Genomic DNA, 18,297 nt, shown 5'->3' on the forward strand with positions numbered 1-18,297 from the left:
GGAAAATAAACATTACGGTGGAGCCAGGAGGGTTTCAACGGTGGGTGTCATTATTACACCCTTCCGGTGGTGTGGTCCACTTGAGCTTCGACTCTGCTTTTTTTTTTTGGGGTCATGCCCTGAAATGAGCTAGAAAAATGGATGGACAGCGTGGATATAGAACACATCCATCACTGTGAGTCCCACAGCACCCAACACATCACAACACCACCGGAGGATCCGTCCCACAGCAAGTGGTGATGACTTTCAATTTTGTCCGTTCCTTTGGGGAAGTGGATTAGGTACTGAGTAAACTGTGTGGAGCCCAATGTCATTCATGTAATTTATCCACTGCGTCTGTATATTTTAAGAGATAATTTTAGCTCTTGAGCCAAAAATCCAAATCTCAAGTGGACCACACTATAGAAAACAGCATGAATTGAACATCTACTGTTGAAAAGTTACTGGAGGTAACAGATGTCTTAGATCAAGCTGACATTTTATGTTTCCCTTTATCCATGTCTACGTAATCTTATGACAAGGTTGTATGAAAAATAAACATCACTGTGGGCCGTGAGAAGGTTTCAACGCTGAAAATCAATACTCCACCGTTTCCCGTAGAATGGTCCACTTTAGCTTCAAATATGCTTCAATTTTGGGCTCAGACTCTAAAAAGATATGGAAAAACGGATGGACGGTGTAGATAAACCAAATGCATCCATGGTGGCCCGACAAAGTTTACTCAGTACTCAATCCGATTTCTTTCTCTAGACGTGGGCTGTTAGTTAGAAAACAGATTAGCTGTTACCGGATTATACCTTAGTGGGTGTTACCATTACCGTGTGGGGCTTACCTTGATCTATTTTTTGTATATCCACGCCATTCACATGTTCTCAAATCTTATTTTAAAATGCGATCCTAAACTTTAAGAAGATATAAATCTTAGGTAGACCACACAATTAGAAATAGTGACCATTGACCGTTAAAAACTTTTTGTGATCCAAAAAAGTTTTGAATCAAGCAGATACTTATATTTTCCCTTCATCCAGTTCTTTTTAACATTATCAACAGATTGTATGGAAAATAAACATTACAAAAACCTTACCATTGGCCCTTTGTAATTTTTAATGGTGATACATTCAAACACCATTGTTTCCTGTGGTGTGGTCCAATTGAGGTTTGGATCTTCTTAATTTTTGGGACCCCTTCCTAAATTAAAATGTAGAAACAGATGGACGGCGTGGATATACAATACATTATCAAGGTTAGGCCCCACGGTAAGGCTAACACCTTAGTAGGTGTTACCCGGTAACACCTAATCAGCTCTCCGTTGGCCATAGAAGCAATTGTTCTGTGATCTGCCAGACTGCAGTATAATGTGCATGCCCATCACTTACTGTATACAAAGTATGCATTTGTCTCAATCTGCACCGTTGGACATACTAACCGTGTGTTTTATATATGCTCTACCCACAATGGGACCCACATTTTGGACTTGGACGGTCGGCTGTACACCAGTGCCACGTGTCAGGAGGATGGTTCACCACCATTTATTAAATGGTGCAAGCTAGCACAAGAGTCCTAGGTGTGCCCTTTCCGACAATGGTCGGACTGGATCTCTTGCACAAGCCAGTAAACGTATTGCAACCAACCGTCCTCCCGACGGCCCAACTGATGGGTGGATTGGCCTTATTTAAGGCTTGGGAAATGTTCACGAATAGCCCCACCTGATGAATGGCCAGCACCTCGTAATGGTGCCACGCTGGCAGTGCGCCGCGATTCACCTCTTAAATCTCTCCTCGCGCGATTACGAGCACCATCTCTCTGCTTCTCTGACTTAAGCGCCCCCAGTTTTCTGTTTCCAGGTCGGGATTCTCCTGTGACCCCGCCGACACGGAGCTCCTCTAGGTGGGAGCTCTGTGGGTCCCATAGATATGTCAATGATAAATCTACTCCGTCAATCAGTTTCTCCGTATCATTTTAAGGATATCTAACAAAAAACGAGGCAGATGAAAAATCAGGTTACCCACACGACAGGAAACAGTGGGGATGGAAACACCCACAGTTGAAACCGTTACTGGGACCATCATGATGTTTAGGTACCATCCAAACCGTTCATAAGTTTATTACCACTTAGATGAATTGAAAAAATAAATATTATCCTGATCCAAGACTCCTGTGGCTCTGAGGAGGTTTCAATGGTGTTCATTTAATCCCTACTTTTTACTGTGGCGTACCCCACTTAAGTTTTGGATCATCCTAATTTTTAGTTTAATACACCAAAATAAAATATAAAAACCTATGGACGGATTGGATGACACAAGAACATCTTATTGGGCCCCACATAGCTTCCGTCACACGAACTTCTTGTAGGCCGTGTGGGCACGAGCAATTCGCGTCCGAGATTTCAGACCGCAACAGGGGCTTATTCTCCACGCTGAAAACGCGAAACGCAGAGAAAACTATAAATACCGGTCTCCTGATTGATACGCCGCACTGCGCAGTACGCATACCTCCTCCGTCTCGAAGGTGATTTTGATAGAGAGAAAGAGAATGCAGTCGCTGCAGGAGAAAGCGTCGGAATGGAGCGGAGTCGATCCAAACGACGCCTTCGCAATCGACAGTTCCAATCTCTACCAAACGCTCGGCCTCCAAACCTTCATCGATCTCTCCACCAATTTCTACAATCGGTGCTTTTCCTTTTCCTCTACTCTTTGTTTTGATTTCGTATCTGTTGAGTCGGATTTTGGTACTGTTTGGCTGTCATATTTATATCGTTTTTGCGAATCGTGAATGCAAATGGTAGGGTTTATGAAGATGAGGAGGAATGGTTTCGTTCCATTTTCGCTAATTCGGTGAAAGAAGACGCCATTCGCAACCAGTACGAGTTCTTCGTGCAGAGGATGGGAGGCCCTCCTCTCTACTCCCAAAGGAAAGGTGAGCGATTCTGCTAGATTCTCAGCACCTTAGCTCCGGTGCAGATTCCTCTGTGGGCCCGCCAACGATCGGTAAGGACTGTTGGATAGGATGGGTCCACTGAAATCATAGTGATTGGATGATTAGAGTTATTCAGCTCAGGCGTGCGAAATGGACGGTGAGAATGAAATTGATATTACCGTTCATCTCGTTGGCCTGTGATTGGATTGGTTTGAACATCTGATCATGGTAATTTTGGGTCAGGAGGAATTCGCGGTTGATCCGTCCTATCCTGTTGTTCGCCCGATGGGCCCACCTAGGTCCACCGGAATAAGGCAAGACTAATCTGTATTCGATCATTTCTCATTTTTACTAATTTTAGCAATCTATTCGATTCCTACCACATTTACTTCATCGGGAGCACACTGAGAATCTCTAGTTGAAAACTTGGTCAGATTTCTTCAAGACTTGAGAAAACCTTGATCTGTTCACGACTCGGTTGACTTGACCTGATGCAAGATTTGATTTAAAAAACTCGGCCAAGTGAGCCAACTCATATTGACTTGAAAGTCCAAGTGAGTCGACTCAACTCGACTCAACAGTTTTTTTTTTTTGGTAACTTCAAGTTGAGTTTTAAAACTATGCTTACAATGATTTCCATCAGTTGGCACCATAGTTTAAAACTTCAAAAGCTCGACTCAACTTGCCTTGATCCGTATCGACTTGATGTTAAGTAATTATAATGTTTAAATGATGGGATTTGTGATAAATATTTAAAATTTTACATTTGCTTAATATAAAATACAAAAAACGAAACAACAATACGCCATTCATCCTGTTGTGTTAGAGCCATGCCTCTTGTGGTAATTCGATTCTCATTCCCCACTTCTCCTTTATTTTTATTTTTTTTTAATAAAACGGAATCACGCTGTGTGTGACTCGGTTCAAGTTATCGCAAGTCGACTGAGCCTTCGGGCCAACTCGACAAGTCTTCCCAAGTTGGAACACTCAGGACCAAGTTTCCTGATGACTCAACTCGAGATCTCGCTGAGTTGAGTTGACTTGGCTGAGTTTTGAGTCGAGTCATCGAGTTTTAAAATAATGGTGGCACGATACTTTTGAGTACACACGCCAATGAAAGTTGTATGAGGAATTGAGGTAAACCGAAGAGGCAATCTGCAGCATACATGCCCCTGTGGCACAGACATGTAGAATTCAGGCCATTCATAATGTCCAGCCATCAGGCGGGCTGCCCCTGGTTGATAATCTATATTCAACGTATATGGGTCTCACTTAATGAGTGTTCTTTGGTGGGTTCCACCTGATGAATGGCCTGGATTCAATATATGTATGGCAGTTTGGTATATGTGTTGAGACTTGAGAATAACCGCCTTAGTCTATCCGGCACAAATTGTGTTAGCATTTCTGTTTGTTGTTTCTATTGCAAGGGAGTGCAGCTCTTGTGAGTTTATTCTGGAGTCCAACCTATGATCACCAAAGACCGCTGGAATCGTTCACCATGGACTGCACATGGCTCCAAAATCACATGCCTAAATGCATCAAAGTTGTCCAATTGAAGACGTAAAAAAGGATGGTGAGTGTAAAAAGGGTCTTACTTTCCATTTTTTGGGTCCTCAGTTCGAGGGTTGTAGTAATCAGAATGAGGTGATTTTAGGGTATGTGCATTCCATGGTGGATCCCTTGTATCCAATGGTCCACTGTTGTCATAGACTCATAGATAGGCCACCCAGCCCCCATGGTGGAATTGCATAGGAATAGGGTAAGAAGACTTTGCATTGGAGTATTGCTCATAGTTTCTAATATGATGGAAAGAAATAAATGATGCAAAGGCTATTTGCCCAGCTAAAAACAGCGTGACACTCACTAAATGGCATGCACTTGTGTATTGGGTGCAGACTGTCATTGAAATCTTGCTTTCAATTGTCAGCCACTTTTGAACAATCATGATGCACTTGATGAATGGAGTGGCCTGATTTTTGAGCCAGGGCATGAACATGATGGTTCCTCTGATTATAGGCCAAAATCACCCACCTTGTGCCATGCTGGAAGTGTGCCCATGATTAGGATCCTACTTGCACAAGCGGCCTTGGCAGGGTGAAGGAAATGCAAAGTCTCTGTGAGATTGAACTGCTTTTAGTTAGCTACAGTGTTCTCATGACTATAATAATGTCATTGGCTGAAAATTTTTAACTTGTTTTGATCCTTTTTTTTTAAAAAAAATTATTTAATTGCAAAAATCAAGTTGAAAAATTCAAATTGAATCACTCATCATTATCAAAATCATCATCATAAAAAAGCCTTTCAAAAAAAATAAAAATTCATTATCATCAAGATTCCCAACATCTGCCAACTTCCCAAGCAATGCAGCAAACATATCCGGTTCCCTGTTGTCAAGATTCTTTTTGAACTTGATGCTTGACATCAGAGTATTACCCGCTTGCTCATAACAATCATGCACCTCTTCACCCATATTCATAACAAATGAGAACAATGGTTGAACAGGGATTTCCAACAGGAGGTCATCGAGCCATAAATTTAGCCAAAATCGTACACCTTTACCAACCATACAAGCGAGTGTCATTACTTAATACCATGCCTGTGGCCCAGCTTCCCAAGTCTTCGACCCATAAGATCTAACTCCTATGCTCGGGAACCGCCCACCTTATTGCCAATCCTCAGGCCACCTTTTGTCGTAGGCTTTTGAACTTCTAATTGATGAGATAGAACATATGACCTGACTCACAACCTTCCCATAGGAAGTCCTTTTGAATGCCTTAAATTCTCGCTGCCATGGATACCAAGATATTGAAAAAGAAAGGAAATAAACAATAAGATTTGATAGTTTGGCCATGATGAGAGTATTTCTCCCACTTAAAAAGAGATACTTCCCTTTCCAAGTTCTTCCTATTCTCTCCATAGTTGGGTCCCAAGAAATACTTGACCTTGGATTTCCCCGAATGGGGAGGGAGGGAGGGAGGGAGGGAGAAATAACTCTTAATTTTGAAAGTGACCCCCATACAAAGACCTTTTTTTAAAAATTTTACCCTAGTTGCAATGGAGACATGCCTGAACTATGCTAAAATCTATATACGTTCTAAATTAATCCCAAAATCACTTTCATAACACAATAGTAAAAAAGAGTTCTTGCAACCTATGTTACCTAACTGTTTGGTCAATAAGTTGTTCCAATGGTTAACTGTATTTTCCCCTTCATATCCACCTCAAGTGCATTTTCTTGGCAAGGCCAAATTAATAAACAAAGGCAAGAAACTATAATTGGTTTTTTATGAAAGGTAATAGTACCAGAGATTGAACCCTGGATCACTCACACACGCTACACAGCCTCCACCAACTCATCTAACAAGCGGGAAACTATAATTGGTGATTCAACAAGCTGTCCGATGGTGTCCTGGCTTGTAGCATGTCATTGCTCTGGGTTTGGGGAGAACTCATCTTTGATGAGTTTGCTTCCTCGTAGTTGTGAGAGAATCATTCATTTAGCTCCTTCCACTTCGATGTTTCTATCCATGTAGAATTCGTCACTAATTGGTTTCCCACCACACCATAATATCGTTGGTAATGGACTTGTCGAGTCTTTGAAATGCAAACATTAACAATCTGTGTTATGGCTTTGTTGGACATTGCTTACACAACCTTTCTCTTGAGTACTCAATGAAATTCCAGTCCACTGTGTGCTCTTTTTGTACTTGCAAATTTTATCCACATCGCCTATTGCTATCGGTATATATCATAGAATTTGGACAGAAGTAAATGCAGTCTTCACAGGGATGAGGAAAGGAGAGTCAGTGGGACAAATGATATACCTCTAGAAGCATGGACACTACTGTGTGAAATTGGATTAATTTGGTTAACGATTTTTTCTTTTTAATAAAATATTTTAGACAGTTTGAAATGAGTGGAGGGGAGGCATTGTAATAGTTATTTACAAGAATAAAGGATATGCATAGAGTTGCACAAACCATTGGGAGATCAGCCTTATGAGCCATAATATGAAGCTTGAGAGGGCGGTGGAACAAAGATTGGGACAAGACAAGGTATCAAAAGAGACGTATGGCTTCATGATGCAGGCCGAGCCACATCAATTGGGCAGAAGACCCATGGACCAGGCTTAGATCAATTAGGTCTAAGCCCAGGCCTCATAGTTAGCCTATCAAGCACAACCGTGGATAGTAGGAGGCCCAACCCTCCCAATTAGGCAGCATAATCCAATCAGCCGGCCATGCAAAGCTAGTGGGCCCCTTTAGAATCTCATTAGATCTTTTTTATTCATTTAGGATCTTTTTTTATTTATTTAGCATCTTTTCTTGATTAGTTTTTCCATTTTTTTAAATAAATCCTTACTTGTTAATGATACTAAGAAAGGAAGGAGATCTCGTTCCAATAAAAGGAGACTTTCTTTCCTTGTATGCCCGGGAGGTCTTTTTAAGGGCCTCACATGAGTATTCTTAAGACATTTCTACATTTAATAAAAGTTCTGGATTTATTCTTTACTTTAGTTGTAATTCTTGTGCTAAGCTTAGCTGGGAGGTGCCTGCATTAGGCGAATCCTCCCCATTCCTCAACTGTAGCGCTTTATGCTAGGAAAATCAATAATTTAAGCTATTTTTCGACTTAGACTATTAAGGGAAAAGTATAAGATAAGAGGAAGACTATGTGCATGGTTTATAAAGATTTCGAGAAAATGTGTGATGGAGTACCTAGGGAGCTTATGTGGTGGGCAATGAAGTGGAAAGGGTTCTCAGGAGGATATATCAACATAACTAAAGACACGTATGAGGGTGCCGTTAGAATAGTGACAATAGCCTATAATGTGACTCACGAGTTTCCAGTGGTAGTGGGTCTTCAACAAGGGTTGGCATGAAGCCCTTGCCTTTTTGCACTAGTTAGTATATTTGATTTCTAGAAGACATGCCTTTGGCCGATGAGACCAGAGTAGGGCAAATGCTAAATTGAAGTTTTGGAGGAAGAGTATTGAGTTTGCAAGCTCATACATTAGTGGAACCAGGACGGAGTATTTGGAATGCAACTTTAGTAGGAATGGTTGTAAAAGTGAAGCTTTGGCTAATTATTGTCAAGATATTTCTTAGGAGATTTTTTAATTACCTTGGCTCTATTATTTAAAACAATGGAGAGAATGTGTTACTAACCAAAAATTAAGCTTATCTAATTTGTGTGCATTTATTGGACGGCGAGTGAAGACGACGATGTAAAGACAGCGACGACGATGCAGTGAAGACGGCGACGACGGCACCGATGCAGTGAAGTCGGCGACACCGCATCACCAACGACGTCGGCGACGTCAAAAGATCTGATGAAGAAGAAAACAGACGCAGACCTAGGAAACCCGAATCGATTCCATGAGCTGGAAGATCCAGAAGCGTGGATGGAAGTTATCAAGAAAAAACAAAAAGGATACACAACAACGTCCACAAGGAGATCTCCCACTAAATGTCCCACATTGTTCGTCAGAGGTTACCCCGTTGGATGGCTCCCTATCAACATCTCGAGAGTCTTCAGACGAGTAGGCGCAGTCATGGACGTGATAATGCCAAGGGGCAGATCAACGGGCCAGTACCGAGGTTTTGCCCTCGTTAGAATGAGCTCTGAGGAGGAACTCTCTAGAGCCATCCTCATGTTACACGGTGAACGATTCGGTGGGATGCCATTACTGGTGCAAAGAGCTAGGTTTGGCCCAGATCGAAACCAGCAACGAAGCTCATCTCAAACTTCTGCAGCAACCTCGGGAACTCTATAGAGGCATCCCTATCTAAAGAACCCAGTAGACTGGATCAAGAATGCAAGAAAGGAATAGAGAAATCCCCTGTTGGAATAACCAAACCTGCTCTACATATTAGCCAAGATCGCCTGGACCTCTCAAAGAAGGCGTTGCAGAACTTGGTGGTAATCATCACCAGAGAAGGGGCTTCCCTATCCCAAGTCAGAGATTGGATCAACTGCTGCTGTAGAATCAACCTAGAGAAATATTCAATCAACCCCATCGGCGGCAACGACCTGTGGATCAGGGCTTGTTCGGACTTCAATCTAGACACCCTAATTATGGCAGGAGCCCTCTACAAAGATGGACCAGTCATCAGGGTGCAATCCTGGGAAGAGTTCTCCATCTTTGGGGAATCCCCCTTGAACTTTGGTATGAAGAATTCCTCATATCGACGGCATCGACTATAGGTTCCTTTATCGAACTGGACCCCAAAACCAGGAAGGGAGAGGAGGTGGTTGTGGCTAGAGTTCGGGTTCGTAGAGACAAGGGAGATCCCCTACCACCTCACATTCAGGTGTTCGCAGAAGGCAGGTAGATCAAACTGCCGCTTCAGAGGGAAGCTAAGAACGATCCTGCTCCGCGATGGGGTGGTTTCTAGAAGCTTCGGGAACCATGTCCTTACTCTAGAACAACAATATCAGTGGAAGGAGCACACATTCCATGCTCCTATGGAGTTCCTAACCTCAATCCTCTCGGATCAGCTGGTGCTCTCGATGACCCTGGCAGAGGCCAGTCGCATCTCCTGACGCGTGGCAGAGGGGAGCTGCATATCCAGACGCATGGCTCTCTCTCTGCGACTCATGCACCGTTCATTGAAGGGACGGTAACACGTGGCGAGACTCCTCATCTCCCTAGACATGTGCTACTCGGCATGTGCAACCCCACCTCTCCTTCGAAGGAGATCTCGATACGTAGCCTCACGCCGGTCACGTTGTCCAACACACCAAACTGCTCTCCTAGAGACTGCGGATGCCTGCCATGTGGTCGGATCGCAGAGAATCCCTCACTCGCTCCATCGAGACCCGGACCCGACAACGTCTCCTCACACTTGGACTTGGTTCCCTTAACAAATCAAGACCCATCTGCTATTTCGAGACTCTACCCCTTTGAATCGCACAATCTCATCATCCCCTCCAGTATGGGATGACGACCCCGCTCCTGCTGCCTGGAGAGAAGAGACAGGCGAGCCAGACAAACACCACCACCCGATTGTGGGCGGGTGAAGACACTGCTGACTACGACAATATCTCCACGCAGTCGGAGAATCCCCCCTCTTCAGTCTCCATCCCCTCCCCTTAAAAAAAAAAAAAGAAAAAAGACTAGATAGACCAAGGGCTTTCCTAAAGACCGCGGATGCCTGCCACGTGGTCGGATCGCAGAGAATCCCTCACTTGCTGGATTGAGACCCGGACCCGACAACGTCTCCTCACACTCGGACTTGGTTCCCTTAACAAATCAAGATCTGTCCGCTATTTCGAGACTCGACCCCTTTGAATCGCACAATCTCATCATCCCTCTCCATCATCCCCTCCAGTATGGGACGACGACCCCCTCCTGCTGCTCGGAGAGAAGAGACAGGCGAGCCAGACAAACGCCACCACCCGATTGTGGGCGGGTGAAGACACCGCTAACTACGACAATATCTCCACACAGTCGGAGAATCCCCCCTCTTCAGTCTCCATTCCCCCCCCCCCCCCAAAAAAAAAAACAAAGAAGACTGGATAGACCAAGGGCTTCTCACGCTATTCCAGGAAGATCCCTCCGAGGTTGTGATCGAAGCTGAACTTCTGTAGTTTCGAATTGGATCGATGAAGGATCTTCAGCCAGGAAGCTCTCATCATTTTCTAGATGATCCTCACAGAGCAAAGCTAATCGACACCATCGAAAAGAAGAAGTGGATTAGGGACGCCATCGGTCACGTAGGAAGGGCCTTGGGGCTATCCTTTGGGGATTGCCATGAGGACTTCATTGCTCTTTTCCAGTGCGTGGAGTCTCACAGGAGACCCCTATCGGCTACAAAATCCCCCTGCCGTCGACTATCCAGATCTTGCAGCAATAGAGAATTGCAGCGTCTCGTCTCTCATACTGAAGGCTCGAATCTTCAAAGCATCATCTCAGAGGAAATGGACAATCGGGCCATTCTGTTGCCCCATGAAGATGATCTCTTGGAATGTTAAGGGAGTGGGGTCAAAGCAAAAACGTAGATTCATCAAAGAGATCTGCACCAGGAATAACCCGGAGATCATCTGCCTTCAGGAAACCAAAGTTCCCCATTTTGATGACTATCTGATGGGGTCTCTTTGGAAGTCCTGTGGAGTTCAATGGCTAGTTCTGAACTCCTCCGACAGTTCTGGGGGCATTTTGATGGCTCGACAATCGTCAAAGTGGGCAATGCAATCCAATCAGATCAGTTCCTTCTCGGTTTCTGCAATTTTGAAAGATCTAGCTTCCGGTCGCCTCTTCCTTATTGCCTCGGTTTACGGCCCTCTTCAAGACTCCAAAAGAAAAGAATGATGGGAAGAATTGAGCTCTGTTCATCAGAGTTTCGCTGGCCCTTGCTGCTTCACGGGAGACTTCAATGTCATTAGATGCGTTGAGGAAAAATCTCGGGGAAATTCGATCTCTCCTGCGATGGCCGCATTCTCGGACTGGGTCGACAATCTCGAGTTACTGGATCTGCTGCTGATCGGGTCCAGATTCACTTGGACCAATGGGAGTGCCTCCCTAATCCAGTCCCGTCTAGTTAGATTCCTGATCTCTCTAGATTGGCTGGACTCCTTCCCATCTACCTTCCAATCTATCCTCCCTAGAGTCATGTCGGACCACAATCCTGTTCTTCTCTCTATTGATGAACATAATTGGGGCCCGAAACCTTTCAAATTCGACTCTTCTTGGCTGCTTATTGATGTTTTTCACCAAATGGTCTTTGCTTGGTGGTCTGGTTTCTAGGTTCAGGGCTTCGCAGGCTACAGATTATCCTACAAACTCAAACAGCTGAAGACCTGTTTGAAGCAGTGGAAGCAGAAGGATCTCAGAGCTAGGGAAATGGAGACAAACTCCCTCTTATCAGAGCTGCAGAAGATCGATGCAGAAGCAGAATCCTCTCCAATGTCTTCCGATATGCTGACCAGAAGAATCCAATTGATCCAATCCATATCTACGAGGGCCTATGAAAAGGAAACTTCTTGGAAGCAAAAATCCCGAGCAAAATGGATTAAGGAGGGAGACAGGAACACTTCATACTTCCACAACATTGCAAACATGCGCTCCAAAATCAACAAAATCTGCAGTATCGTGGTCAATGGTGAAAGGATAGAAGATAAAAACAGAATCTCGGAGGAGGCCATTTCGCATTTCTCTTCGCTTCTCAAGGAAGAACAATGGCATAGGCCTCGGTTGGATCACCTACCGATGGAGTGCATCTCCTCTGAAGATGCATCTCAGCTCGAAGCTCCCTTCAGTGTGGAGGAAATCTGGCAGGCAATTGGAGACTTAGGGAATGACAAGGCCCCAGGCCCTGATGCATTTCCCATTTTGTTCTTTCAACACTTCTAGGAGATCATCAAATCAGACTTGTTGAATTCTGCAACGAATTTCATAGCAGATCTAAGTTGTCCACAGGGCTGGGGGCCACGTTCATAGCTCTGATTCCAAAGAAAGCTAGGTAGCCACATTCAAAGAATTCAGGCCGATCAGTCTGATAGGAGGCCCATACAAAATCCTCGCCAAAGTTTTAACTGCTCGGCTCAAGAAGGTGATAGGCAAGATCATCTCAAGCAATCAAAGTGCCTTCATTCCTGATAAGCAAATCATCGATTGTGCCCTGATAGCAAATGAGTGCTTGCACTCTAGCCTCAAATCTGGGTCCAGGAATATTATTTGCAAGTTGGATATCGAAAAAGTGTATGATCACGTAGATTGGGGCTTCCTGGATTACATGATGATGCGGACGGGATTTGGGTCCAAATGGAGAGGTTGGATTAAAGTTTGCATAGGTTCGGCCTTCTTCTCCATCCTCATCAATGGATCCCCCCACGACTTCTTCAAAAGCTCGAGGGGATTACGCCTAGGAGATCCCCTATCTCCCTTTCTATTCCTGATCGTTGGTAAAGCCCTGTCCAAGCTGCTTCATAAGGGCCAAGCTGAAGGTCTTTTGTGTGGCTGCAAAGTGACGGGTCTGTCGCACCCGATCTCCCACATCCAGTTTGCGGATGACGTTCTCATATTCTCTGAAGCAAGTCCTGACAAGGTGGACTTCCTGCGCACTACTATTCGGTGTTTCGAAGCTGTTTCTGGCCTGCGTGTAAACTTAGCTAAATAAAAAATGTTCGAGGTCAATCTGGCGCCAGAGGCACTCAACTCGTTCGCTGAAGTTTTTGACTGCACGGCTACCTCCCTCCCTTCTTCTTTTGTAGGTCTTCCCCTCTGCTACGGTCCTCCTCCTATTCATCAGTGGGAGAAAGTTAAAGAAAGGTTCCAATATTACCTCACTAGGTGGAAAGCCCGATACCTGTCGCTGGGAGGTCGGCTCACCCTTATTAAAGTGGCCCTATCCAATTTACCGTTGTACTTTATGTCGGTATTTAGATGCCCGGGCCAGCTGTTGGCTTCCCTTGAAAAGTTCAGACGTGACTTCCTATGGCATGGAAAGGAAGAAAAGAAATTCCACCTTAATTGGAAAGAAGTATGCAGCCACATTCAGGAAGGAGGTGCAGGAATAAAAGACCTAAAGTCAATGAATCGAGCCCTCTTGGGGAAATGGATATGGAGATTAGGAACGGAAAATGGAAATCTTTGGAACACTCTTATCAAAAGCAAGTACGACAAATCAGAGGGAGGATGGTGGACAAAAGATTCCTCGAACTACAGGGCGTCGGCAATATGGAAAGACATCCTGAAAACGAAAAAGACCGTTCTCAAAGGTGTCGCCTTCGACCTGGGTAAGGGCTCAAATCTCAAATTTTGGGAAGATATCTGGTTGGGGGAGGCCCCTCTAAAAGACAGATTCCGCAACATCTATCTTCTAGCCTCTCGAAAAGACATCGGTAGCCGATTGCTATTCCGTTGTAGGTGACAGCATAGTCTGGAATCTCCTTTGCAGAAGGAACCTGAATGATTGGGAGCTTTCAGAATTTTTGGCCCTGTTGGAAGATCTTCACTCGACTAGGCCCTCTCAGTTAGGTGATGACAGGCTTTTATGGAGACCGGACAAGTCCCGCAGTTTTTTTGTAAAATCCCTCTATCAGTTGTTCCACCACAACCGATCTGATTCCATTCCCCGTCACCCATCGCATATTTGGATATACCCGGCCCCTCTAAAGATCGTTGTTTTCGGCTGGTTAGTTAGTAAGAAGAAGATTCTCACCATAGATAATTTGAAAAAAAGGGGGATGTCGTTAGCAAATGTCTGTCTCTGCTGTATGAAAGACGAGGAAATAGTCAACCATCTCCTTATGCACTGCTCCTTCATATCCAAATTCTGGTCCAACATCTGCGCTTGGTTCAATATTCTCTAGCGCGCTCCTGAATCAGTGGAGCAACTTCTGTTCGCGTGGCATGGGGTGAAAATCGGCAAGAAGAAGTCCAAACTCTGGAGGATGGCTATCCTCTCCATCTGGTGGTCCGTTTGGATTGAAAGAAACAACAGATGCTTTGAGAACGTCTCAAACCCGATCGACGCTGTGATATCCATGTCCAAGCGTCTCTTAATTGAATGGGCCTCCTTTGTAGATTTTTGGAAAGCTAGTGATCTTTTTTTCTTAGGTGTTTAGGAGTTTGCAATCTCTGCAGCCCCCCTTTCTTTCTTTTTGTATCTTTTTTCCCTCTCAATACAATCATTATCCTTCAAAAAAAAAAAAAAAAAACAATGGAGAGAATGATGAGGATGTTTTAATGTATCTCCCAAAAAAATAAAAAATAAATAAAATGATGAGGATGTTTCAATATAATTAAGTGCATGTTTGTTTCACCAATTACCACAATGATGTAAAGGAAATGTGCAATGATTACAAATTACTTGTCTCTTGACAGCATCTGCATTTGACCGCTGATTCCTATGTTTGGTTCATCGGTGGTAAAGTCGTAATGATGACATTTTTACATTAATGTCAAATCATTACCAAAATACACCGATGTCGTTATTTGGATTTGAGATTTTCACACTAGTGCTATGAAAAAATACAATGATTGCGAATTTCCTTTACTTGTCTCATGAATACATTTGCATTTGACCAACGATTATTGTGTTTGGTTTGGCAGTGGTAAAATCATAATGATAACACATTTCCTTTCAATTACTTGGGTAATTGGCGAAACAAATAGGCCATAAAGTTAGGTGGATGAAGTGGAGATATGCCTTCAGATTGTTGTGTGATTGTCGCATATGACTATAAAACTTAAGGGAACATTTGTAGGACATCTATTTAATACTACACATGGCAGAGTGTTGTCCAATTAGAAGCAAGCATGAGCAGAGGTGTTGCAGAGATTTGAGGGTGTTGAGGTGGATGTGTGGGAGGTATTGAAGGATAAAATTAAAAATCGAGTCCTCTAGTGCGTCCCAGGAGCTATCTCAATAAGAGAAAATGGAGTGCATATTGAGATGGTTCAATCATGTGCAACAGAGACCGTCTGGAAAGGAGGGAAGTATTGGTTGGTTGAAGGGTCTGGAAGGAGGATGGGAGGAAGACCTAATAGGAAGATTGAGTTGGTGAGAATGGATATGGAGACCTGTTCACTAGTAAGGACATGGGTTGTCAGAACAGGATTCATAAGCCCCACCCCATATATTAGAGAGCCTGAGTCAAGCCTATAATGGTGCTGATGATCATGATCCTCTCACAATTGGAGAGAATTTAGTTTCACAGAATTCATCTTCTCTTGTTGAGGTGTATTGTTCCAACATATGAGGTACTGCTACAGTTTCTTCTCTGCAACTTCTCTTCTCATAGCAAAACTCAATGTGTTAGACTTTGCTTGAGCAATAACTAACACTTCTTTCAATGGAAGAAACACTTCTTTAGCTCCATCTTTTGTGAAGGACTAGGTATTTTCTCCCACATCTTCAATGGCTTTTTTTTTTCTAGTCTACCATGGCTGACCTAATAGAACCTGACATGCTTCAATGAGGATGATCTGACATCATACACCGCCCTTGTGCTCTTGGCCAATAGAAAAGGTAACAAGACATTGACTGGAAATGATTTTCTTGTTGTGTTCTTTGAACCACATTTTCTCTGTCTGCTGACACTTTTCACAAGTCAGCCAAAGTTTGTTGACCATTTCCTAACAAGCTAGCTTCCATTATGTATAACCTACCCGCAGCATACTTTAACCCCTGAATTTCAGGTTATGCTCCAGCTACACAGGGTTTGTGAATTGGATGGTTTGGATAGACATGATGAATGGCATGTGTAGGTTGCTTTCTCTTAATACAGGGTGGCAAACACACCACTGGTCACCCCTAATAATAATGACTAATGTTGTTGTTGCTGGTAATTAATACTTTCTTCCTTTTCAATTTTGGGCCTGTTTGGATTGGAGTCCAAAAGGAGCCCGAAAAGTAACTATAGAAAAGAAAATGTTTTCTGCCAATTGCAACAATAAAGTAACATTGCAGAGAACTGTTTACATTTCCACAGGTTTCTTCAAGAAAAAAAAAGGTGTTTTCCTTTTCTTTTGCCACCTGTTAATCCTCATTTGACGCTCTTGAGAAACAGATTTCAGTTTTTGACCATTGACCATTGTACTTGTCCCTGAAAATCACCACAACTAACACAAACAGCCCTTTTTTGGGATTCTTTTCCACTGATAGTATTATCCACAGTTTTTCTCAGATGCCGCCCAAACAGGTCCTTAGAGGAGAGAGAGAGAGAGAGAGAGAGAGAGAGAGAGAGAGAGAGATTGGCAGTTATGTTCTTTTTTACCTCTTCTTGTTAATTACTGTCATTAAGAACCATGAATTCATCCTTCACCTCTTATTACTGGTTCACATTGAATGGGGAATTTTTTTACCTGTATCTGCCATCTACCATGGTGCCCACCATATATACAAATTGGATCACCAAAATGTTGGCCCCACATAACTTCACAGGTTCCACTTCCTGTGCAGGCCATCCGGCGCTGATTGGACGCCATCGGCCATTTCCAGTTACACATCAAGCGGCGGAGAGGTGGCTACACCACATGCAACTAGCACTAGACAGTGTCCCGAATATTGATGCAGATTCAAAAACAAAGATGATGAATTTCTTCAGGCACAAATTCCATTCCCTCCAATCACCATCATCTCATTCCCTAATCTTTAACCATAAATAAATGCACCGAACATTAATTTTCTCTTCTTTGTCATTTTGGTTTCAGGCACACTGCATTCTTTCTTGTGGCTGGAAATGAGCTGAAGAATCAAACACAAGGAGTACCCTGCAAACATGGGGTAAGCAAGCCAGCTGCAGTGTAAATTATAATCACAAAATCCTCATCTAATTTCAAAGACGGCTGATGATATGTTATTTATCTGCATGCTATTAAGGGAAAACTTCTCTTCCCTCAAATAATATATAGAAATATTGGCCTTACATGCCTTTGCATTTCAATGAGTGGATGGAGCTGTTGTCTTGCTATATAAAGCTCTCTTCTTTTCTTTCGCGTTTGTGACGTGCACCTGTGTCTATTTCTTACGAAAATTATACACCTTTTGTTGGTTGTTGTTTCGTGGATTTTGGGGCCTAGCACCTTATGTTGCTTTCAGAACAGCCCTTAGGGAATAGACATCATTATGCCACCTCATCTACACATAAGATTGGAGATTGGATTTGGAAGTGCTGGTGCAACTCACCTTGAAGAAGGTCTACATTTACCTCGAGATTAGTTGCTATAAGTGTGTGTGTTTTAATTTTTAATTTTTTCTTTGTTTCACTAGCCACATGTGGGTCTAAAGTCTAAACTGCCCGCAACTGATCTGTTCCGTATTTAAAAAATAATAATAAAAAAAGACGAAGAAGAAAGAAAGAAAGAATTTTAGTATAGAAAAGTGGTCCTGTTTTCATGCATCTCAATCCTACAAATCACATATTTTCAACGAGCAAGCTATCGCTATCATGAACAAGTGCATGTGAGTTGTGTGAACCTATGAGGAAGTTAAGCACTTCCCCCATATTACGAAATCAGATGCAGAAGCGAAATGACATCATATGTACTATGAGGCATAATACATGAAGAAATCAAACAAAGCATAATCATGTAATTATACATACACAAAATCATGTGAGAGGCAAGAACGACATCAAGAGAGCCAAACATGCAAATCCATACAATTTCTCAACATATACTTCCTAAGGTTTCTCTAGAATTTTAAATATTGCATCCAACGATCAAAATCATTAAGCTTATACTAAAATTGGTGCTAGGCCACCTAAGAACAATAGTCCGCACCTTCGGGTCGTTGGAGACTCGAAAATCGACCTAGGAATGAGGGCTTTGGGGTCTAACGGCCGGAATCCCTAAAGCAACCATTCATATGTTAGAGTTTCCAGCAAATCCTTCCTCAACTCAAGGTTTTTAAGAAAATGGATGAGGGCTTT

At 43.2% G+C, this 18,297-nt stretch overlaps 1 protein-coding gene across 1 annotated transcript; it reads left to right on the forward strand.

Annotated features, from left to right (window-relative positions):
- Positions 1-2,442: 2,442 nt before the first annotated feature.
- LOC131223420 (two-on-two hemoglobin-3) lies at positions 2,443-17,292 on the forward strand. The gene is made up of 4 exons (XM_058218832.1): positions 2,443-2,669; positions 2,786-2,916; positions 16,827-16,971; positions 17,078-17,292. The coding sequence occupies exons 1-4, from the start codon at positions 2,533-2,535 to the stop codon at positions 17,172-17,174; spliced, it is 510 nt and encodes a 169-aa protein (XP_058074815.1). The 5' UTR covers positions 2,443-2,532; the 3' UTR covers positions 17,175-17,292.
- The last annotated feature ends 1,005 nt before the right edge of the window (positions 17,293-18,297 follow it).

This window comes from Magnolia sinica, chromosome 13 (genome assembly GCF_029962835.1).
Source record: "Magnolia sinica isolate HGM2019 chromosome 13, MsV1, whole genome shotgun sequence".
NCBI lineage: Eukaryota > Viridiplantae > Streptophyta > Magnoliopsida > Magnoliales > Magnoliaceae > Magnolia > Magnolia sinica.